The sequence below is a fragment of the Ictalurus furcatus genome, chromosome 23 (genome assembly GCF_023375685.1).
Source record: "Ictalurus furcatus strain D&B chromosome 23, Billie_1.0, whole genome shotgun sequence".
Lineage (NCBI taxonomy): Eukaryota > Metazoa > Chordata > Actinopteri > Siluriformes > Ictaluridae > Ictalurus > Ictalurus furcatus.
Genome location: NC_071277.1, coordinates 6012501 through 6036254, shown reverse-complemented (window position 1 = coordinate 6036254; position 23754 = coordinate 6012501). Strand labels below are relative to the sequence as shown.

General features: G+C 41.0%; 1 protein-coding gene across 2 annotated transcripts in view; it reads right to left on the bottom strand.

Annotated features, from left to right (window-relative positions):
- The window catches only part of oxsr1b (oxidative stress responsive kinase 1b), a 52636-nt gene continuing 28882 nt past the window's right edge, over positions 1-23754 (bottom strand). The window contains exons 5-18 of one of the 2 annotated variants that reach the window (XM_053611563.1): positions 17826-17881; positions 15709-15818; positions 14313-14414; positions 13947-14080; positions 13796-13844; positions 12599-12664; positions 12346-12468; positions 4457-4492; positions 3825-3959; positions 3406-3494; positions 3048-3100; positions 1934-2002; positions 1372-1436; positions 1-1290 (exon numbers count right to left, since the gene is read on the bottom strand). In XM_053611563.1, coding sequence (XP_053467538.1) covers positions 1216-1290; positions 1372-1436; positions 1934-2002; positions 3048-3100; positions 3406-3494; positions 3825-3959; positions 4457-4492; positions 12346-12468; positions 12599-12664; positions 13796-13844; positions 13947-14080; positions 14313-14414; positions 15709-15818; positions 17826-17881 — 1162 coding nt within the window. In that variant the 3' untranslated portion in view covers positions 1-1215. The remainder of the gene's footprint in view (positions 1291-1371; positions 1437-1933; positions 2003-3047; positions 3101-3405; positions 3495-3824; positions 3960-4456; positions 4493-12345; positions 12469-12598; positions 12665-13795; positions 13845-13946; positions 14081-14312; positions 14415-15708; positions 15819-17825; positions 17882-23754) is intronic. The other variant, XM_053611564.1, reaches the window with a different exon arrangement.

The window sequence follows — 23754 nt, the reverse complement described above, 5'->3', positions numbered from 1 at the left end:
GAGAGAGAGAGAGAGAGAGAGAGAGAGAGAGAGGGGCAGGCATAATCAGTGACTAATTAAATCAATAAATTCATTAACAGAGGTGGACAGATCTGTAGCCTGGCTGCCCGGGGAAGAGCAGATTTTGTGACCAGATTATTAATTCTTTATTTATAATTGCCTGGCAGACAAGTAGGTTCAACAACTGGAGAAGGAAAAAAAAAACCTACTTCTTACTGACTTTAGCAAAACAAACAAACATTTGTATTTAGTCTGTAGCGTAGTGTTGCCCAATGACTGACTTTTAATCGAAGTCGCAAACATGACACGCTACAAACAGTTTGTTTCTTTGCTTAGTCCAGTCAGTTTCCAGTCTACTTGCCTGGCGGGCAAGTTAATACATTTATGATTTGTCCACCCCGATCAGGTACAAGTGTGTCTTCTGTGTGCACCCACTCGTGTATGCGGGCTGCTAAACAGCACGATGTTTGCATTGCGATAAATACCAGTGCATCACGCAGACAAGGAATTCTGTACAGCAGCTGAGAACGCAAAAAAAAAAAAAGAAAGAAAAATTAAGAAAAAAAGTGCCTAGGAACATAAGTGGTTCACGAGAACCTTCTGAAAGCAGATTTGCAGATTCGTCTGGTCACAATAAGGCTAAAAGTGTGTGCTGGAGTACGGCACTCACTTCAGTTGAAGTGTGCGAGCTGTCTTGTTTTTATTATTCTGTGTGGAAATGAAATCTCCACAATTCATTAGGACTTTCTCCTTAAACATGCATTCAGTAGCTCTTGAATATAAGGCCATGATTACATTAATCAACATTTTAGGGCGTTAGTTTCAGATTGTGCAAATGTCAGGACGTATATTACAGGAGGAAACAGGAAAAAATGAAAATGAACACAACGTGGTTGATGATGGAGAAAAGAAAAGAAAAAAAAAAAAGAAAGAAAACATCCTTCTACATATACACTGTAAACTTTAGTTGACTGTTTCCTATAGATTCTGATCTCATCCTTTCACCCCAGTGCCTTCCACAGCTGGGAGGTTTTCGGGTTAAATCCTATGGGCTCACGACACGGTACGGTTTTCTTTGGCAGAAGTGGTATCTCAAATGGTGCGCAGGGGATGAATGTGTCATTCTATTGGTGTGGTGTTGGTTGTGTTTTTTTTTTTTTGTTGTTTGCTTTTCACATTTTTAGGCAAGTCATGGTCCACGCATGGAGGCAAACTTTAACTGATACTGAGCTGAGCAAATCCCATGAGTTTGACGTCGTCAGGAATCTCAGAGCCTTCGACGCCGGATGCCTGCAAAGACAGGGAAGTTGGTATGGTTCCTGCTTAACGGTATTCGTTTCTATGGGAACAAGCCAACTGTTTGGAACTCACCAGCTTAAAAGTGACGTTTTTATTGGCTTGAGGCTCGTCGACTATCTTCTGCAAATTAGCAGCAACTTTATAATAAAAAAAAAAGGAAAAAAAAACACATTGATGATTAATATTCATAACAGCAGTTTAAATTGAAATATTATAAAACATGTTTTAGATTTCATTGAAGTTTTTATTCCTTTTGGATGCTTTGTTAGATTCGTTTAAGAATCGAGGAGCAGAATATCTGCATTAATAGCAGCATGTCCCAGCTATGTTTTATTGCATCATAAAATATGAGAGCCAATAGACAAATGCGATCCACGCATATTATTAAACCAGAAAGTGTTGGTGCTTCTGTGGCTTTTTTGAAAAAAAATCATCTACATTTTCTATGCAAGTACAAAATGAAGAAATGTATTATTTAACAGAAAGTGGGAAAAAAAAACAAACAAAAAAAACAAACAACCCACCATCTGAGAAATCGTGATCAATTAGTAATTGTGTGGGTTGTTTTTTTTTTTTTTTATGAAAAACTTTAAGGGCATTACAAAGGCTGAGAAATATTCTAATGGTTACTTACCTATAACTAAATCTCTCCCATCTACCAGACCTGCCGACACCAGCTCCTGGGATACCCCGTCTGCCGTGTCTACAGAATAACACAAAGCAAGTAAATGAGAAAGAGGGATGAGAGACGAACGACTGCAGTGTTGAATAACGATATACTTTAATTTTCCTGCAACAACTTAAACGGTAAACACACAGACCTGGAACTTCACCATAAAGAGAGATCTTTAGCTTCTATTTATGTCTTGCCTGATTTGTTTAAAGCACACCTATTAGGGTTTTGAAACGTGCCTAGTTTTGTTTTAAAGGTCTCATACAATAGATTTACACGCATCCTAGGTCTAAAAACACTTTAAGGTGCTCATCATTTAAACTGCAGCATTACATATTTTCCCCCCGGTGTCACAAACGACTCGTTAAATGATCCGTTCTAAAGGATTCGTTCTAAACTCCTCCTTTCACAGAGCATACTCTGCTCTGATTGGTCAGATGTCCCAGTCTGTTCTGATTGGTCTACTCTGTTGTGATTGGAAACTGTGTGGCTTTAGAAGGTAATAAACCTAAAAACATCATCTTCTAGACGTCCTTATTTTGGCCAGATTTGAAAAATCTTTGCATGTGTCCTTCTAAAATAAGGCGATCTCCAAATTTCATATTAGCATTCAAATGCCTATAATGTTAGGCTGACCAAGATAGTGCTTTCTATGGTCAAAAAAAGCCCCAGGAATGTAATATAAATTAATGATTACCTTTAATGTTTCAGATTAACTTTATTTAATGTTTCATACTCATTACAATGCAACACTCCAAGACCCAATTCCAAATTGCTTCCTATTTACTACAGATGCTCACTATACACAGTACAGTCCAATAAAACGGCATTTGAGAGTCAAAAACAAACGAACAAAAAAAAAAACACATTTCATGTGAAACATTTCAGTCGTGTGTCTGTGTGTGTGTGTGTGTGTGTATATACAAAATAAAAAAATGTAAAACAAGCAATTTATTGAGAACCCAGAGCATAACGGTCACTTAATGAAACGTTTAGGAAATGGGTTCTTATGTGATTAAAAGTAGTACATTGATCTGAAAAAAGAAAAATCCAATTAGTAATTCAAACTGCTTACCTCGTCCAGGCATAAACTCAAATCGTATGTCGTTGAGCTCCTTCTTCAGGTTTCTGGAGAACAGACGAGAGAACACCTAGTGATGATGTGTAAAAGCATAGGTGTAGCAAATGCCCTTAATTATTTACTGTTCCTCAACATGTTTATCCTCTAGAATTTCCCATCTTTACTTTCTTGTGTCAAAATGTTGACGTTAGGACTCCTTTAGTGATTTGGCGTTGACAGAAGATGAGCACTAGCATCATATTTAAGACCCTGGACGGGTTTAATGATGGGAATGTGAATGCAGATTTATGCCACACAGCAGACCGGCTGTTAAAATGAGGCTCAGTGACGGAGCAGACACACAAGCACATACCTCAACCTTAACACCAGGCTGATGGGTGATTTGGAGGAATCGCTGGCAGTGGCAGGGGCAGGAACTGGGGCAGGGGCCGGCGCTGGAACCTGAGGGTCAAAGGTCAAATGTGTGAGCATTCCAGCAGTGGCTTTTGAGCTCAACTCTTGTTAAAAAAAAGATACTTTTGTCCGCGATGATCATAAAAACCTCTGCGAAATCCTGTATAGACTGACTTTTAATTCTGACACAAATTACACAACAATGGGCGATATGATATGAAATCATTATTACTATTATTATTATCCATATTATTAATATAGATATACAATTTTCTACAGCCCTATGTCATACATCTTTTACCACCACAATCTCATGTCCTCCTGTGCAAATCAAAATGTTGCATCAGGAATGATCTGTGGACCGATTAGAAGGTTTACCTGGGCGGGGTTAGCAGGAGCAGGCGGGCACTGTAAGGGCGGCACGGCCTGCCCACCAGACTGAGGTAAATCGGGTTGGGCAGGAACACCCGTCTGGAGGTGACTGACGAAGGGCTCGGCTGGCTGGAAAAGCTGCTGACGGGCAAAACGACATGACACAGAGATGCTTATTAAACAAGTCAAACTCCTTTCATCATCATCATCATCATCTACAATGATCCGAATGTTCCAGAGCAACTAATACCTCTCCATTCTCCTCCCCAATTTGGTTACCTGCCAATTCTCACCCCACCTGCCAGCTCTCTACCCAATCATACCACAGATACTAACTGGGGAGGGTGAGGGCTAACACGTGCTTCCTCTGAGACACGTGAATACCGCCAACCGCATCTTTACACTTAAAGGAAAGAGCGATCTACTGTCTTCCACATTCAAAAGAAAAAAAAATGCAGCACTTAAACATTCATCTCACACAACATTATCCACTGGCCAATTTGATTGGGGTTGGCAATATACACGAGAGGGAGGCGCTAAATATGAATATCACTTCATTCCACACACAACAAAATAGAACAAGCATGCATTTCCAGAAACTACTCTATGAAAATTCAGATTCAAAGATAAGTCCTTACCTCCGAGTTCTGAGTGCCCTCCTTTACTCTTGGAGACTATAAACACATGGGGGGGGGGGAGAGAGAGAGAGATGTTAAAGGTGCAGCAGTAGAGGGGAAGATCATCAGGTTACCAAGCGCTGCCATGTTTATGCGTTCAATGCACACACTTTTGTTCATTTTTGAAATGCACTTCTTATGACGGTTTAGTTTTGAAAATCGATGATGATTGGGTCATATCTGTGATACAATGTGTATAAAGGGGTTTATACTTATTAATTTCCCATTAAACCCAAATTCCAAACAGAAATCATTAGTGTTGTGCCGCTTCCTGCACAACGGCCGTTTTATTCCCAAGCTCACAGGGCTCCATCCTTTAAATCTCCTTCGTATGAATATACAACCTACGGCTTTTAATGAACACGCCTATTCAGAGTTTCACACAGATCTAACTGCTCCTAGAACAAAGACCTGTCACGAATCTGTCTGCGTTCAACAGCACCGTTTTAAACCGTGGTCTTAAATCCACAAACATCGCTTTCACTCTCGAATCGGTCTCGGGTGCAAAAGCGATCGGCTTTTGATGATGCCGGAGGATCGAGGGCGTTATCCGCTTGTCTTATCTATTATACATTATATTACTCCTTTTACAGGCTGATTTATTGAGGGACTCCGCACATAAACGTCACTTAACGGTTCAATTTTGCTCGGTTGTGAGATTTAAATTATTTATAATGTACTCAGATGCGACGTATGAATGATTTTAACAGCCACCGTTTACTGCACTTGTAAACTTCGTCAAAAGTGCTTACACACTCGAGATTTCAGCCTTTTAGTTTTAAATGACCTCATTTCAAATTCTCTACAATTCGGGAATCTAAATGAGAAATAGGAATACGTGATGGTTATTATTAATTGTGAGAAATCCTAGAAACGTTCTAGGTCTAATCTAATCTAATCTAGCCAAAAATCTTTATAATTCTATCTTTATAGACATTAAATCATTATAACACACTTCATGGACCACATACAGTCCCCTACGAAACTATTGGAACGACACGGCCTATTCGTTTTGTTTGTGCCGTATACACCAAAGACGTTTGGGTTTGAGCTCAGAAGATGGATATGAGACGAGAGTTTAGGATTTCGGCTTTTATTTCCTGATATTTACATCTAGACGTGTTAAACAGCATAAAACATGGAGCCTTTTGTATCAGACCACACAATTTTTAGGTGAGCAAAAGTATAGGAACAGATAAGATTTGAAGTAAATGAAAGTAAATAACAGTTAATATTTGGTTGCATTGCCCTTGCTTGTAATAACTGCATCGAGCCTACAACTCCCTGACACCAAATTGTTGGTTTCTTCTATTGTGATGCTTTTCCAGGCTTTTACTGCAGCCTCTTTCAGATGTTTGTTTCGGAGGGTAGTTCTCCCTTCAGTCTCCTCTTCAGGAGGTGAAATGCTGCTCAATTGGGTTAAGTTCTGGTGATCGACTTGGCCGGTCTAAAACCTTACACTTTTTCCCCCCGATGAAGCCCATTGTTGAGGGGTCTGTGTTTTGGATCACTGTCTTGCTGCATGATGACATTTGGATGAATTGCTCTGTAAATTAGCAGACAAAATGTTCCTGTAATCTTCTGAATTCATTCTGCCGCTACCATCATGAGTTCCATCATCAATAAAGATTAGTGAGAATGTTCCAAAAGCAGCCGTGCAATCCCAATCCATGACACTACCTCCACCATGCTTCACAGATGAGCTTGTATGTTATGGATCACAAGCAGATCCTTTCTTTCTCCACACTTTGGTATAGGTTTATCTTGGTTCCAGAACTTTTGTGGTTCATCTCTGTATTTCTTTGTGAATTCCAATCTGGCTTTCCCTTTCTTACTGCTGATGAGTGATTTTGAACTCTATATATCTGCTCTCGAAGTCTTCATCGAACAGTGGGTTGTGATACATCCCCCCCTGCCCTGTTTGGGTTGTTGATGATGTCACTAACTCTTGTTTCCGGGTTTTGCTTCACAGCTCTCACAATGTTTGTCATCAGCTGCTGTTGGTTTCCTTGGCCGAACCACTCGGTGTCTGTTGCTCAGTACACCAGTGGTTTGTTTCTTTTTCATTGCCCAATCTTTGTACAATGCCTCTGATTGATTTTCCCACTTTTCTCCCATAGACAGCTCTCTGATCTTCATGTTGGTTTATCCTTTGTAACAACAGTCTTCACAGGTGAAACTGAAGGCTAAATCCAAGAATAGATGTTCAGAGATATTTACTGTTTAAACAATCAATCAAACTAACAGGACACACCTGGGTAACAAGAAACACCGGTCAGTCGCATGTTCCAATATTTTTGCTCACCTACAAATCGGGTGGTGCGATACAAAATCTTTCCAGTCCACCTGTTTTTAATAAAGCACTCAATCAGTGTTGCACTAGGATCTGAGAGCGACCAATTAGTAAGCTCCACAGAGATTTAAGGTTTCCTTATTTAATCGCTGTTCTGTATCATTTCGTTTTAATCGTTATTTACACTATTTTAGTTTAAATTTAACAAAGTAGTTTCTAATCTTCGGGCCACGGTCCTATTACAGCTCGATTCTGCCCGGATGTGTGCCGTGGGGATTCTGTGCTGTAAGTCACAAGTTGTCAAAGTTTGGGAGGTCTGCTGTGATTAAAATTATTCAGCACTTAAAACTCCTCGACATCTAAATGGAGTTGTGATGTATTGATTACGTCAGATTAATCATCAGCCAATCACTTTAGAAGCAACATTAAAGACCTCAGTATGATGTTAAACTAGAATAGACAGGTGTGTCTCAGAAAATTTGAATATCGTGGAAAAGGTCATTTTTTCCCCATAATTTAACTCAAAGTTTAACTTTCATATATTCTAGATTTATTACACAAAGTGAAATATTTTATGTTTTAAATCTCGATGATTACGGCTTACAGCTCACGGAAATAAAAAATTCAGTATCTCAAAATATTAGAGTAAAGAATTTACAATACAGAAATGTCGACCTGAGAAGACTCTAATCAGCGAATTAACTGAAAACACCTGCAAAGGTTTCCTGAGGCTTTAATCTCTCAGTCTGGTTCAGTACACACGAACACAATCATTTTTTTTTTAGATAAAAGTAAATTTCATTTAGAAATCAAGGTCCCAGAGTCTGGAGGAAGAGTGGAGAGGAACAGAATCCAAGTCGCTGGAAGTCCAGTGTGAAGTTTCCACAGTCAGTGATGATTTGAGGTGCCATGTCATCTGCTGGTGTTGGTCCAGTGTGTTTTCTCAAGTCGAGAGTCGATGCAGCGTCAACCAGGAGATTTTAGAGCACTTCCATCTGCTGACGAGCTTTATGGAGATGCTGATTTCCTTTTCCAGCAGGACTCAGCACCTGCCCACAGTGCCAAACTACTAGTAACTGGTTTGCTGATCGTGGTATTACTGTGCTTGATTGGCCAGCCGACTCGCCTGACCCGAACCCCATAGAGAATCTATGAGAGACACCAGACCTAACAATACAGACGAGCTGAAGGCCGCTATCAAAGCAACCCGGGCTTCCAGAACACCTCAGCAGTGCCACAGGCTGATCGCCTCCTTGCCACGCCGCATTGATGTAATTCCTGTAAAAGAATTAAAGCCCCGACCGAGCACTGATTGCATAAATTAACATACTTTTCACAAGGTCGACATTTCTATATTATAAACTCTTTATTAGAATATTTTGAGATACTGGAATTTTGATTTCTGTGAGCTGTAAGCCGTAATCATTGAGAGTAAAACAAAAAAAAGGCTTACAATATTTCACTTTACGTGTAATGAATCTAGAATATATGAAGGTTCCACTTTTTTAATTAAATTACAAAAAAAAAAATTATATTCAAATTTTTTTTGAGATGCACCTGTATAGAGTAGTCTACATGTGAAATATATCACTCTCTCAACTTTGTCTCCTAATACATATAAATATAATCTATATCTGATCAGTGTAATAGGACACCAATAGTGGTTTCAGTGAAAGTGTTCAACAACAAAAGTGTGCGTTAGCCCGAAGCCAGTGTGTGTTAGTGCTGTACCCTGAGCACGGATTATTCACCCGTTAAATGGTTAAAAGAAGTCATTTATTTAAAAGGTGAGTTGTGAACACACACACAGAGCGATACAAATGGCTTCCAGGAAAGACAACCTCCCAAAATATACACTGTATTTTATTTTATTTTATTTTTTTTTGGACTTCCTCCTGTCCTGTAAAAATGATCTGATTCAGAGGATGGGGTAAAATGTAATATCACGCTTAGAAATAAGATCAGGAAGAACAGTGCTAGGGTCGAGGCGGAACAGAAACGAGCCGTTTCTATGGCAACTCGCATGGCCACATTGAAGATAACGATCACTGTAGCTGCGTCTAATTAAAACTATTTTAAAATCCCAAAATGTCGCTGAAACACACGGTATGGCCAAAAGTATGTGGACACCTGACCATCACACCCTGCATGTGGTTGTTCCCTAAATTGATGCCACGAAGTTAGAAGTGCACAATTCTATAAAACGTCTTTGTATGCTGTTACTTTACAATTTCCCTTCACTGGAACTAAGAGGTCCAAACCTGTTCCAGCATGGCGACGCCCCTGTGCACAAAGCCAGCTCCATAAAGTCATCATTTTTACCAAGGTTGGAGTGGAAGAACTCGAGGATCCTGCAAGAGCCCTAACCTCAACCCCATTCAACACCTTTGTGACGAACTGGAACGCTGACTGCATCCCAGACCTCCTCGCCTGTCCGCGCTAATGTTCTTGAGTGTGAATGATCGCAAATGCCCATCCAGTGGAAGGCCTTTGGAAGAGTGGATATTGTTATAACAGCAAAGGTGGAACTAAATCTGGAACGGGATGTTCAAAAAGCACACATCAAAAGCACAAACTTAAAATATAGTATATAAACTTCAGTGCCTTCTGTTGGCTCCGCCCCCTTGTGTTACACGAGCTGACTTAATACTGATTAACAGTATTAATAGTGCTCTATTAAATGGTATTAATCGTGAGAAAGACTGCAGTTGATTCCCTAATGCGAACACACTGCTGTGCAAAATGAACCACTTCAGACGCAGCTTATGATGCTAGTAGTCACACAACAATATCTGAGCATCTTACACCGTTTTAATAATGCTAAATTCTACATTACAACTCAAGGAGAAGAAGAAGCCTTTATTTATCACATATACATCACGGCACAGTGGAACAAGGCTGGGGTCCGAGCGCAGGGTCAGCCATGAGGGGTAAGGTCCTTGATCAAGGACTCAACATGGTGGTGCTGGAGCTTGAACCCTCAACCTTCTGATCAGTAACTGCTGAGCCTCGACTGCTGAGCCACCACCCCCCTTATAACTATAAGCTTGAAACTACGTTTCGCACCATCCTCTGAATCAGATAACTGTAAACTCTGATCAATTTCAACTTGGATACTTACTGCAATTCTGACAAGACACGAACATTTTTAAGTGTTTGTATTTTTTAGATTACAGCTGCAGACATCTATTATGTGTTAGCAAAGCTTGTAGGGGTGTTGGGGGAAGCTGGAATCTTTTTGTCTGGCCTCACTAATCAAATTCGATATTTAATCTGCTGAAGGAAATCTCTGAATGTCTGAGTCATCTTCCAAGAACTGTTTAGAGTATTAATAACCAAATACTTTTCTCAGGACATGATTCCTCCACCATCCCCCCACCCCACCTGAAAACGATCCAATCATGATTGGACCGTGATCCAATCAGCAGTGATTGTAATAACTGGCTCAATAGATTTATCTGTTATGTATTATAAGAAATAAAATATGACGAGACATGCTGATTATTTTCCGATAACAGCACATCCCAAGATATTTGATTCCTTTTATACCACAGCAATTGGGCAACGATGACCAAAAAAAGATTGCTTTTTAGTTATTAAAGTACATACATATACACATTTTATATATATATATATATATATATATATATATATATATATATATATATATATATATATATTTTTTTTTGTATTGGAGACTCCTTCCACATCAAAACTTATTTTTTTCTTTTTTATACGTTTCCTTGTTACATTATACAACAGCCTATTTTAATCTGTTTATTACTAGCCAAAGATTATTTGTTGGTCCGTGCGAAAGAGCTGCTTGTGTTTTGGGATTGATCTTGCTGCCAGTGCTACTGTCAGAGCTGCTGTTATAGAAAAATCAAATCAATCCACACCTTCTGACCAGTCAGATTTGACACTGCTGTGGTATAATTATTAATTCTCATCTTCTGAGTATTACTGAGTTTTGGATAACTGATGAACCGAAATCAGTTCTTGGAAGTGGACCCGGTCTTTGCAACCTGGATATATTATTCTAATCCTAGGCTGTCAAGGAACGCCGAAAAAAGAAAAAATCCCTTTTTTGGTCTGGATGTAGATGAAATACCTATTTATGTTTTTAGTAAGCATTTTCGTGGTCTAATCAGCCCTTTGTACACTCTTCTACATCCTGTTGGTCATTCTAATACAGTTTGCTTCTCCTAGAAGGGAGTGTTTCCTTGTTAATGGAGCCATCTGTATGTGCTGGAGAAAAGCCCAACCCTATCTGGAGGAACTTCCAAAGGCTGAGAGAAGCGAACTTGTCGCCGCGGTGCGCTAACCGACTTGGGCAACTGCTCCTTCGGGTGTCAAAGACAAAACACATATCACAACATACGAACACATGCACTCAAATGTGGGGCTCTTGAAATGATGAAAATGCAGGGCTACATCAAACCACAATGGCAAATATTTCACGTGTGTGGGGGGGGTGATATAATAAGTTAAGAGGAAAGGTGTTTACAGACACACCACTTTACACTCAGAAGGCCACAGGAAGAACGTGTGCGTCAGAAAAAGAGACAGAGATACAGTTGTGCTCGTAAATTTACATACCCCTTGCAGAACCTGCAAAATGTTAATAATTGACAAAAAAAAATGATTAAAATTGTAAATAGTTTTTTTTATTTAGTCATGCCCTGAATAAGCTATTTCACATAAATGTTTACATAGTCCACAAGACACAATAATGACTGAATTTACACAAATGAACCGGTTCAAAAGTTTACACACGCTCGATTCTTAATCCTGTGTGTCGTTATCTGGATGATCAACGACTGTTTTTATGTAAATACACTTAAAGATCTTTTTTTTTCATTTAGTACTGAACTTCAGAAGCTACACGAGATATTTACATGTTTCGCAGAAGACAAAATAATAACAATTTACACCAATCATCCTGTTCAAAAGTTTACACCCCCTTGGCTCGTAATGTATCGTGTTACCTTCTTGATCATCAGTGAACGTTTGCACCTTTTGTAATAGTCGTGTATGAGACGAGTTCCTCAGTCGTCCTCGGTGTGAAAAGATGGATCTCGACATCATATAGCGACTGTTGGAAAGGGGTGAAATCTCCAGAAGATGCTGGAAAAGTAAAGGATGTGCAGGACCTGGAGGATTTTTCTGAAGAACAGTGGGCAGTTTAACTGCTCAGGACAAACAAAGGACTCGTGAAGAACTATCACAAAACATACAAACAGTCGTCCAGGTAACGACACACAGGATTAAGAATCGAGCGTGTGTAAACTTTTGAACTGGTTCATTTGTGTAAATTCAGGTATTATGGTGTCTTGTGGACTATAATGTAAACCTCTTATGTGAAATAGCTTATTCAGGGCAGAACTAAATAAAAAGAAAATACAATTTTAATGATCCCTCTTATTATCATTTTTCAATTATTAACATATTGCAGATTCTGCAAGGGGTATGTAAATTTATGAGCACAGCTGTAGACAGAGTGAGAGAGATAGAGAGATAAAGCGTGTCTAATTGTGTGAGTCTGTGTCACTCTCACCCGTAAAGCAGCAACGGCAGCTTTGCCTTCCTCACTCTCCTCGTCTAACTCATCATCGCTCCATTCCCATTCGCCATCTTCTGTTTTATGCAGCCTGCCACTGGAGCCAGGAACCCGCCTTACCTGCACGCGTACGCACACACACAAACACGCACACACACACACGCACACACAAGGTGAGACAGTAATTTTATTTATTTTCTTGCATCTTCATGTTCTGGGGGAAAAAAAATTAATTTTATTTTAACCTCACCTTTTTCGACCTTTCTGATATTGTGGGTGCCCTCTGTAGTAACTTCTCTTGTAGAAATTCATTATTCTAGAGCAGGAAAGAAAAAAAATGCAGTGAAAATGACAGAAAAGCAATTTCCACTCAGTGTTAGAAAAAAAATACAAATTTAATAAATCTAAGTACAGCACATATTATGCAAAAGTTCACAAACAGTACAGGCTTTTGGATTTAGCCCTAAAATTTAATCTAGTGTGTGTGTGTGTGTGTATATATATATATATTTGTTTGTATTTCTTGTATTTACAATTTTATTTACTGCTTAGGGTGCAAAATTAGTTCTTTATATATATATATATATATATATATATATATATATATATATATATATATATATATATATATATATATATATACACACACACACACACACACACACACATATATATATATATATATATATATATATATATATATATATATATATATATATAAAGAACTAATTTTGCACCCTAAGCAGTAAATAAAATTGTAAATACAAGAAATACAAACAAATAATAGTGGTTAAAAAAACTGGAGGAAACAGGAAGGAAAAAAGAAAAATAGGATTAATAAAGATTATTATTAATAACGATTCATCTTCTTGAAATCCATGAAATAAAAATTAGATTAAAGAAAAAATTAATCTAATGAAAACATTTATTAGATTAAAGAATAAAAATGCTAATTAAAAAAAGACTTTGTACCATTACAATTATGTGCTGACCAGCTCTTTTTTTTTCTCCAAGAGTTTGGACACCTTTTTTTTTATTTCACATCTGAAATCATAAATTTTTTTTTTCATTTTTTTTTTTTTTTTTAAAAAAAGGGGGAAAAAAAAGAAAAAGGCTAATATTCTGGAGCTGGTGAAACAGCAGTGTATTCTTATATGTGACATCTATAAATAGAAAAGAAAAGAAAGAAAAAGAAATGTGCTGCCCCCTGTTGGCCTGCACTGGAAGTGCCTGAGTGTTACAGAGACCCGGTGTAATAGTAAAGCTTACTGAAATTGTCCAAATTGCTGGAAAAGAATTCATGTCATCCATAGCGATTGAATGAATCAGCCAGGGGAAATAAAAATTTAAAAACCCCGCAGATTCATGCGCTCGCTGCCAGCACTCTGAAACGCTTTCCTAGCCATTTGGAGAAACTTCTGCAGTTCAGTTATGTTCAGAGTTTTACCTTCGCTTTCTGGAAGAACTTGTGTTTTAAGAGCTCCAGTGATGTTGGCCTGGATGAAATAAGCACAAGAGAGAAAAAACAAATAGTCAATCCTTGCTGAACAGAACCCGTATCCCATATTACCTGCGCACAGTTTGAGAAAATCCCTCACCTTTTCTCTGGGTCCTTCTGCAAACACAGCGAGATCATCTTCCTGAAGGATTTACCGTATTTCTTGACCATTTCTTTATCTGTGATGCCCGTCTCCAGGGACGGAGGATCGTTCTGCAGGGTCAGCATCAATACCTGCGAACACGCCACAAAGCCTGAATGCTCGAATCTGATTGGCCAGAAGACAGCAGTTCGGCTCGAATGCGTGTTATCGTTTCCACGGCAACAGCAAAGAACTAGGAAAGAGCTATCGACCTTCTTCCGCATACATGAACTTAGTTGGAGCGTCTTACAATCCTGGTGATACAATAACGTGTAGACATGACTTACAGAGAAGCGAACTGAGTCACATGTCGTCATCACTTACTTTCATAGGAGGATATTTGTGGTAGGGAGCCGCTCCGGTGGCCAATTCGATGGCTGTGATCCCAAAACTCCAAATATCAGCTTTAAAGTCATAACCCTTCACCTACACACACAGTAAAAGGTTTCCTGATTAGTTGTTATTTTTCCAGGTGAGATTTTATTCATTATCACACTGCAGCAGGAGCAATCAGGAACTCACAGTGATGTCTAGAAACACCACAGGCCAAAAGTTGACACACAAGATCGAATATATACTGTATACTGGTTTCCCCGAACAAGCTCCTCCACTTCATCCACATTTAGAGCAGGTGCAAATGAGGCTGTAAATAACTCTAAGAACTTTAAGAAACACCTCCTGTGTCAAACTCTGGTTGAGAAGATGCAGAAAATGAGTAAAGATGCAGGAGGAATACTGATAAAGTCCACATCAAATCAAAAATTCCCTTTCAGTAGGAATATATTACAGTTACAGATATCTGTAAGCTAGTGTGTTCCAAAACAAAGGACACAAATTGGATTTTTATATATATATATATATATATATATATATATATATATATATATATATATATATATATATATATATATATATATATATATATTTATTTATTCACAATTTACAGTCTCTCTCTACCACCAGTACGGATCAACAATTCTGATGATGTCATTCTGCACTTCAGCGGCTCATCAGATTCTCTGTCCAATCAAATGCTCTCTAGAATCTGAAGTGCCCCACCCCAATATTATTATTATTATTATTTTTAAACATCACCGTTCTTGGGTCAGATTGATACGTCCTGCTCGCATCCAGTTCTTGGGCAGTGAGGTGAACTAAACGCTATTGGCTATTTACAAAAGGGGGAGGAGCCACTCGATATGTCCCGCCCTGATTTCCTGAATAACGCTGCATGTTTCAAGGCACTGCACGGGAACATTAAGAATCTTTGCTTTCACAGTGTCTTCGTTACTATTCCGAAATAATAAGAAACAAGCAAGCCAGGTGGGAACCTTTTTTTTTTTTTTTTTTTTTTTGAGTGGTAGTGAACATATAAGTCGTGTTTTTCCACCTAAGGGGGATTCAAAAACCTGGCTCACTAGACACAACACTGTTGGCCATGTCTTTCTTTAAAGATATATAGCAATGTGGAGCCAGATCTTCACTAATGCTTTAATCTACAGCAAAACGGATTGATCGTGCTTGAAAATACGGCTGTAAAGGTTTCTGCCAACAAACGGATCAGGTTGAGTCTCGGGGATTCCAACAGTACAGACTTACACAACACGACGAGAAATTCAGCATATTTGACTTGCTTATTCACAATTCCCTGAGCATTGTTTATGCATGCAGTAATAACCAGCTGAGTCAGTGTGCGTGTGTGTGGGAGAATGAGATTTACCTGCTCCATGACTTCAGGAGCCATCCAGCATGGCGTCCCAACAAACGTCTTGCGCACTTTATTCCTGGTGATGTCGCCGCCGGTGGATAAGAAGGCACTTACGCCGAAATCTGCATCAAGAAGAAGAAAAGACAACAAGGGTGTGGAAACTGCCCACAGTCATAACATCTTAACTCTAGATTACCAGATTAGACATGGATTGAAACGCGTTTGCGGCGTGAACTAAAAAAAAAACGTGTGTTCACGTCCTGGTTACGGGAAAAACAGGCCGTTTAGCTGTGGGCGTTAATCAAGCAGAGATTCTCCCAGTGGAGTGAACAGTGAGCGAGAAATTCCCGCCGGACATACAACTGACACTTTACAAATTATGGGAACGCACACACACACGCACACACATCTCTCCCCCTGTCGATGCACTTTGATACACTCGGCTTGTTTTCCCCCCGAGACTTTGATCTTCAAATGTTTTATCTCGGCCTACAAACATTCCCTCCTGCCTTTGTGAAGCGTATTCAAACTAGTGATGGGAATCTCGACTCTCTTCAGCGAGTCAGATCGTTTGACTCAATTGTCATGCTGCCTCGTAGACACCGACAGATGTTCAAAACGAGTTTCCAGGAAAGTGTCAGATTATACGACACCCCAAGACTAACACCACTGCCTATGTCTGCCGCCTAGCCCCGAGAGAAAAAAACAAAAAAACAAAAAAAACGAGTCGACTCTCCGTGTTCACCTAAAGGAGGCAACTCAACGAATCAACTCATTTGCATTTCAAATTCGGTATAGGACCTTATAAATCTGATTGGCTGAGCCTCGTTAAAGCGAGAACATAGTGTACCTTTAAAAATAATTGAAGGTACGTAATTTGACCTTTAATAAGCAACAATAAAGTATGAGAAGCTAATTAAAGTGCAGCACATGAACTAAAGATATACCACTCAAGCGCCAGAACATGGCAGCACGCCTCATCTTCAACCAGCACAAAAGAACCCACGTCACACCCCTCTTCATCTCCCTCCACTGGCTTCCTGTAGCCGCCCGTATCAAATTCAAGGCCTTGATGCTCACGTACAAGACCTTGTCTGGATCAGCACCGCCCTACCTCGACACTCTCCTGAAGGCTTACGTTCCCTCACACAATCTGCGATCAATCAACGACCGACGCTTAGTAGTGCCTACTCATCACGGCTCAAGGTCCCTTTCCAGAACCTTCACACTAACCGACCCTCGGTGGTGGAATGAACTTCCAACCTCAATCCGGACCACAGAATCTCTCACCATCTTCAAAAAACAGCTAAAGACCCACCTCATTCCGTGAACACCTAACCAACCCCTAAAATGCCAACCCCACATTATCCTTGAAATAAATAAATAATAAAACAAAATAACTCTGGCTCTTACACCTCTACTCCAGAACTCAATTATAAACCTCGCATGGTAGCATTACTTGTTTTGTTCTCCGAATAAACGTAAATGTAAACATAACTGCTGGACTACCTCTGATACCATTTATTCCTGAATAGTTAAAGCTGTTTCCACGGTAATAGTCTTCTGTTCCTTTTGTTCCACTGATGAAAGGAAAAAAAAAAAAAAAAAAAGAGCAATTAATGTTTCCCTCTAGGCGGCTCACGGGACGAGAGAACAGCTACGGGGTTAGAGGCATCAGAAAGGAGCGCCTTTACAGATTCTCATAGATTCCTCCTTTGTCTAAAACAACGAAAGCAGAACGTTTAAATAAGAACGTTTGGAGAAATAGACACTAATCAGAAAAGACGTCTCTCCAGGGCCACTACGAAACGTAACAGTGACTTTGAACTAGTCGTTACGGGTTTAACGTTCAAGCCGGAATACTGTCGTCATTCCAGACGTGTATGTAAGCATGTTTATGTAACTGGACACATTCGTTCTTGGTTTTCTAAAGCAGTGAGTACAGAAGGACTATCAAAGAAGTGTGTGTGTGTGTGTGTGTGTGTGTGTGTGTTTGATCTGAGCGGATCATTCAAATCCGGAGTGCTTTGAGCTCTGCTAAACGATGTGAAACCGACTGAAGAGTGACACCCAATTAGTAAATCGAGGGACGTGGAATCATGGGAATGCGTGTGCTTGTTGGTACATACCTGCGATCTGAACTGAGCCGTCTTCCCCCAGCAGGATGTTTCCAGCCTTCAGATCCCTGCCAACACACACAAACGCACAGTTTAACATGCGCACGCTGTCTTTTTTTTTTTGGGAGGGAGGCCCAAGAATGTTCATGGTGGAAACGTAAAGTGTGTATACGATCCACAAACTCCTCAGGAAGCCCAGTCGGTAAACGACGTCAAACCTACAATCTATAATATACGCAGAAAATATAGGCAGGATCGTTGTCTTTTAGTTTTGGAGGAGTTGATTTAAAAGGCAGTCGCTCTTTTAAATCAAAAGTCCCCTCTGTTGACTGAGAGAACATACCGGATGTTGTAGCTAAGAATGGATTCTGGGTCCATTGCTGTGGGCAAGGAGCACATTCAGCTAAGGACAGCTTTGTCTCTCTCTGTGTGTGTGTGTGTGTGTGTGTGTGTGTGTGGTGTTTGATGCTATAACACAAACTGGACTGTCCTGCGAGCCGTAGTCATGGCGACAGACTCCCGAGCAAGGCTGTTGCTGGAGGTCACCTCAGTTCAAAGGAAACGGATCGTTTTGGGAAGACGAACAGAAAGAGCACGGTGAACCGTCTGTGTGTCTAGACTGCCTGATGAACCCTCCAGACGACTCAAAGCCATAATTCTGTTCAATTGTACTCCCACACTGAAGCGTTTTTACGGCTAATTTAAGACCCTCTGCCTCTTTACGAGCTGCCAGCCCACCACCGCCCCCCTACATTTCTACTATAATGTTCTGGTTTATTCCTAACTGGAAGCTTTACTATTTATATTGCTTAAAGGGGACCTATTATGCAAAACACTTTTTAAAATGGTGCTCGAACATAACTCTGTGGCGGCAGTGTGTACACAACCACCCTACTACAACGGAACAAGCCCCGCCCAGGGACTCTGCCCCATTACCATAGCTCCTCCCCTGAGCGAGCTGCACGCAGTCCGAAATGTTCTCCGCTCTGGCGTGGCTACAGCGATGAGAAGAATGTCTCGGCTTCGTAAGCGTTCTGTTCTGGGCTGTAAGAGTCTTCGTGTACTCCCGGCATCAGAGCCACTGAAGACGCAGTGTAGAAGGAAACGTGCCCTAAAAAAAAACCTTAATCATTTTACATCATCTATTCGTGATCCAGCTTCGTATCCAGAAGACGCAAGTATCGTACTTTATAGTTTGTGAACGTTTGCAGATCGCCTCTCCGTATGAGCTTGTTAGCAGATTCCATGGCTAATGCTACCACGGTCTCGGAGTGTATCCACGGAGACCAGAGCTATGTCGTCATTTTTATTTTAAACCCGGAAACGCTTTGATGCATATGCACAATACAGTAAGCTGATTGTCTTTTTGAAAACTGCGTACTTTTCATACGAATCATTTTACACTGGGCTGCGGTCCGAATGAGATCTAACGTAGTATCCGAAGCACGAGCTGTTCTCTTCCGGAAAGGGGGCGGGGAGCAGCAGCTCCCTTGTAGCCACGAAAACGGTGTGCGTTTGCTTCCACCCAAAAGAGGGACATTTTCAGCATGGTATAATAAATAAATGATCCGTGGGGTATTTTGAGCTAAAACTTCACACACATTCTGGGGACTCCTGAGACTTATATTATATCTTGTAAAAAAAAGGCTTACAATAGGTCTCCTTTAATAAGCGAATAGCCAGACTGGTTACAGCTGACAGAAAGGCTACGGCGATGCAAATAACCACTCTTTACAACAGTGGTGAGCAGAAAAGCATCTCAGAACAGAGGACATGTCGAACCAACGACAAAACAAGACCACATCAGGTTTCCTTCCCGTCACCCAAGAACAGGAATCTGAGGATAGACAGGACACAGGCGGACCAAACCTGGTCAGTTGAAGATTGGGGAAAAAAAACCAGGGGACGTTTCTCCCGCCCCCCCAATCTTCAGCTGCCTAGTTTCGGTGAAATATCAATTCAGCGTGATGTGATGAAAATCTACAAGATAAGAAGGTGCGAGTGGTAGGTTGGTAAATCAGGAAGGATATTTCAGTAAAATGTTCCCTGATTTATTAACCTACCACCCACTCCTCTGAGGAACTCTGGAACGGATATTACATAATCACGTTTCCCCTCCCTCATAACAGCGCAATTCAATTTAGCTTCTTTTAAATCCAGCGGGATCGACTCCGAACCGATCATCAAAGGTCAGAGCAGTGAAAGGGCTGAATAAATGAACACGTTGGCCTTTCAGATGCTGTCTGATCTCCTCGCCCATACTGTCCAAGTGGGGGCAGCACAGGAAATATTTTCTCAAGATGTTCAGACGAGTCACGTAGGCCTGACCATAAAACAGGCAATACCGTAGCACAAGTGGCCTCCAGTTCTGCTCTCCAGAGGCACAGAACTAATATGTTTAGCTCTCTCTCACAGACACGAACACACACACGAACACGCAGCCACATCTGAGGAGCCAAATCATAGACTCACACTGATTGATTCTTTCTTCATAAACAGTACTGATATTGGAGAAACCTGAAACATGCCCATGAACAGCCCTCTCAAAGTCTCCAGATATATCTGACCAGGCTCTCTGTAATACATAACAGACACACAGACTAGATAGAACAGACTAGGGTAGACAGACAGACAAACAGACAACACAGGATGGAATAGGATTGGACAGGAAAGATAGAGAGACGGATAAAATAGGATGGATAGATATAGACAGACAGACAGACTAGGATAGATTATATCAACAGACAGACAGACAGATAGATAGACAGACTAATTAGGATATGATACAATAGGATGGATAAACAGACAGACAGACACACAGACAGCATTATGGTTATTAATACAGGCCAGTTTTGAGTCATGATACAGTTGAAGATATAGCAGGCCATTTTGGATTCTATTTATTAGCAACATATTTTTTGGTCCATATTGCAATTCATCACAATATCTGAACTCTTACTGTATCAGACTGCAGCTACCGAGCTGAACCAAGTCAGGTCCAGTGGGTTTTTACTGTCATTCCTCTACAGAACTTACACTGGAACGAAACGGCATGTCTCCAGGACCAACATGGAACAGTATGGAAAGACTACACAAAGTGCAAACACAACAGTGTGAGACGAGAGCAGGACAAACAACACACAGAACATGGACGGTAAACTGTTTAGTAGTTTACAGGTACAGGTGAAGTGATGCGTATTTTTAAAGGAACATGAAAACAAAAAAACTGTCCTCATACACGCACAGATTTCAGTGGACAGAATCATTCCCATCATCCGTGAACATGGTTCTGCCTAATGTTTCAGCACGAGGACTAGAACTGCTGTGTTAAACCCTGCAGTGCTTATATAACATGACAACATATGCATACATTCTCTCTCTCTCTGTCTGTCTGTCTCTCCCCGTCTCGCTCTCTCTCTCCCAGTCTCTTTCTCCGTCTCTCTCTCCCTCTCCCCGTCTCTCAGTCATTCTCTCTCGCTCGCTCCGTCAGTCTCTCTCGCTCTCTCCGTCTGTCCGTCTCTCACTCTTTCTCCGTCTCTCTCTCTCTTTCTCCGTCTCTCTCTCTCTCTTTCCCCGTCTCTCCGTCAGTCTCTCTCGCTCTCTCCGTCTCTCTCTCTCTTTCTCCGTCTCTCTCTCTCTTTCCCCGTCTCTCCGTCAGTCTCTCTCGCGCTCTCCGTCAGTCTCTCTCGCTCTCTCCGTCAGTCTCTCTCGCTCTCTCCATCAGTCCGTCTCTCACTCTTTCTCCGTCTCTCTCTCTCTTTCTCCGTCTCTCTCTCTCTTTCTCCGTCTCTCTCTCTCTCTCTTTCCCCGTCTCTCCGTCAGTCTCTCTCGCTCTCTCCGTCTGTCAGTTTCTCTCCCTGTCAGTCTCTCCCCGTCTCTCTCTCTCTCCTTCTGTCTCTCTCTTTCTCCATCTCTCTCCCCCGTCTCTCTCAGTCTCTCTCTCCATCCCCCCCACAGACACACAGTGCAGTAAGTCCAGTGCTGAAGGTGATAAACAGATGAAACAGTTGTGCATCTCCAGAAGGTCTCTGGGGAAGCTTGTGCTGTACACAGCCTAATGGAGCAGTCCATCTTGTTGAAGACACGCTCACTGTTCCATCAACATCATCATAGATCTCTGGATCCTGGCAGAGCTGTGTAATGAGTTTCACACCGTCGTTCTCATGTGCCGCTTTTACATCTCGTGGATCACTGACTAGCAGAGTCGAGTCTCTGCGTCGCACAGCCGCACTGTATTCTGGGAAATCCAGTCTAACGTCGGCTCTTTCCATTAGAGAAGCCATATGGCAACTTCTTGAACCTAGAGTGCTGATGTTCGAGGACATCTTTCCTGGAGCAGACTTGAGGATTGCGCTAGTTTCAAAAATCAGGAATAATTTGCTACAACCAGTAAGTAAGAAATCACATTTTCAATAAGGCTAATCTCAAGCGTCGAACAGGTAAGAAGACTCACACAAGGTTATAAAGCTGCCAATAAAATGCACCATTTAGGAGAAAGGGGTCTGAGAGTAAAAGAAAGAAGCGCTTTGAACACTTCCTTTAATTCCTCCTGCAGGCCCGAGTTTAATCAGGACCATGCCATGACACTGCCGGTATTTGTTGTTACAAACATTCCAGTACAACTCGATATATCCACTTATCAAATTAACAGAAAACTAACACGGTTACCGTAATTAGCAGAATAATGATCGGACCCAAAACCGAACCTTGTGGCGTAACGCCACTGACAACTGAGGAGTATCGAGTTTCTCCAAATGGCAGCAGGATAATGTGCACAGTTCACTGTAATGCAGCTCTGTGATGCTGAATCACTACCGTCCTGCCTCAGAGTGTCTACACCACAAGAGTGTGTGTTCGCGCACGCGTGTGTGTGTGTGTGTGTGCACCAAACCAGCACTGAGCCTTCGAAACAGGGCAAAATAAGCAGTTCTCATTTAAGAGTTCATTCCATCTGAATTAAAAGCCACAGCACCAGGCTTTCAAGAGGACGGTGGTTGCTATGGCAGCGCAGAGATTCAGAGGCTTGTTATTACCCACCTCCTTAAAATAAAAAAAAAAATTAAAAAAAGGAAGAGCAATCTAAAAGGTGTCAGACGGGTTTGTAGGCTAATACAATTTCCAGTCTCAGCTTTACCGTCCTGATGTGGAGCAAAAAACTGACAACCCCTTAAATCTTAAATCAACGACTCGTTCAGATGGCAATATTTTAACCAACACAATAGGGATTTAAAATCTTTTACGCATGGAAAACCAAGCGCTTTCCCTCTCTTCGAAGTCAAAACGGCATGGCAAAGGACGTGGTGACGGCGTGACGGTGTGTCTTCGCAGACTAAACTTAAACGTCCTGACACATTTACGAATGTTTCAACAACGCTGACGGACGCAAACGACTGAGGGCGCTCATGGCATGGCTCATTTGCATTTAGTGACGCCCACAAAACTCCATAAAAGGCAAAACTCCGAGACCTGGGAATTACAACTAAACGGTCAAACGATGCCTCCTAAGGAAATGCCTCAGGTGGAGAGACTAGTCTAAACATAAAAATGCCTCGAGGAGAAACTAAACGTATATAAGACTATAAATAGACTCTAATAATAGAGTCTGTACATAAAAGTGCGCTAACTCATCGCTAATTGCATGACTTTCACTCGTTCGATCAAGGTTCACGTTAGCGCGTCGTCTTAGACGCAACTTTACACAGTCAGTATGAATGTCTTTCTGAATGAACTGGATTTCCCCAAACAGCACGTTTCTTATATAAACGCTCCCCGAACAATTTCCAAACACATTTATTCACGTCCGGTGAATAACGCTGGGACCTGACGGGACGGAGGCTAGCGTGCTCTCGGCCTTCTCTGAAAGGCGCGATGTGCGTTCGGTGTTCCCGAGCGGCCTGAGCGAGCCGTTTAACACGATCCGTTTGAGACTAAGCGACGAAAA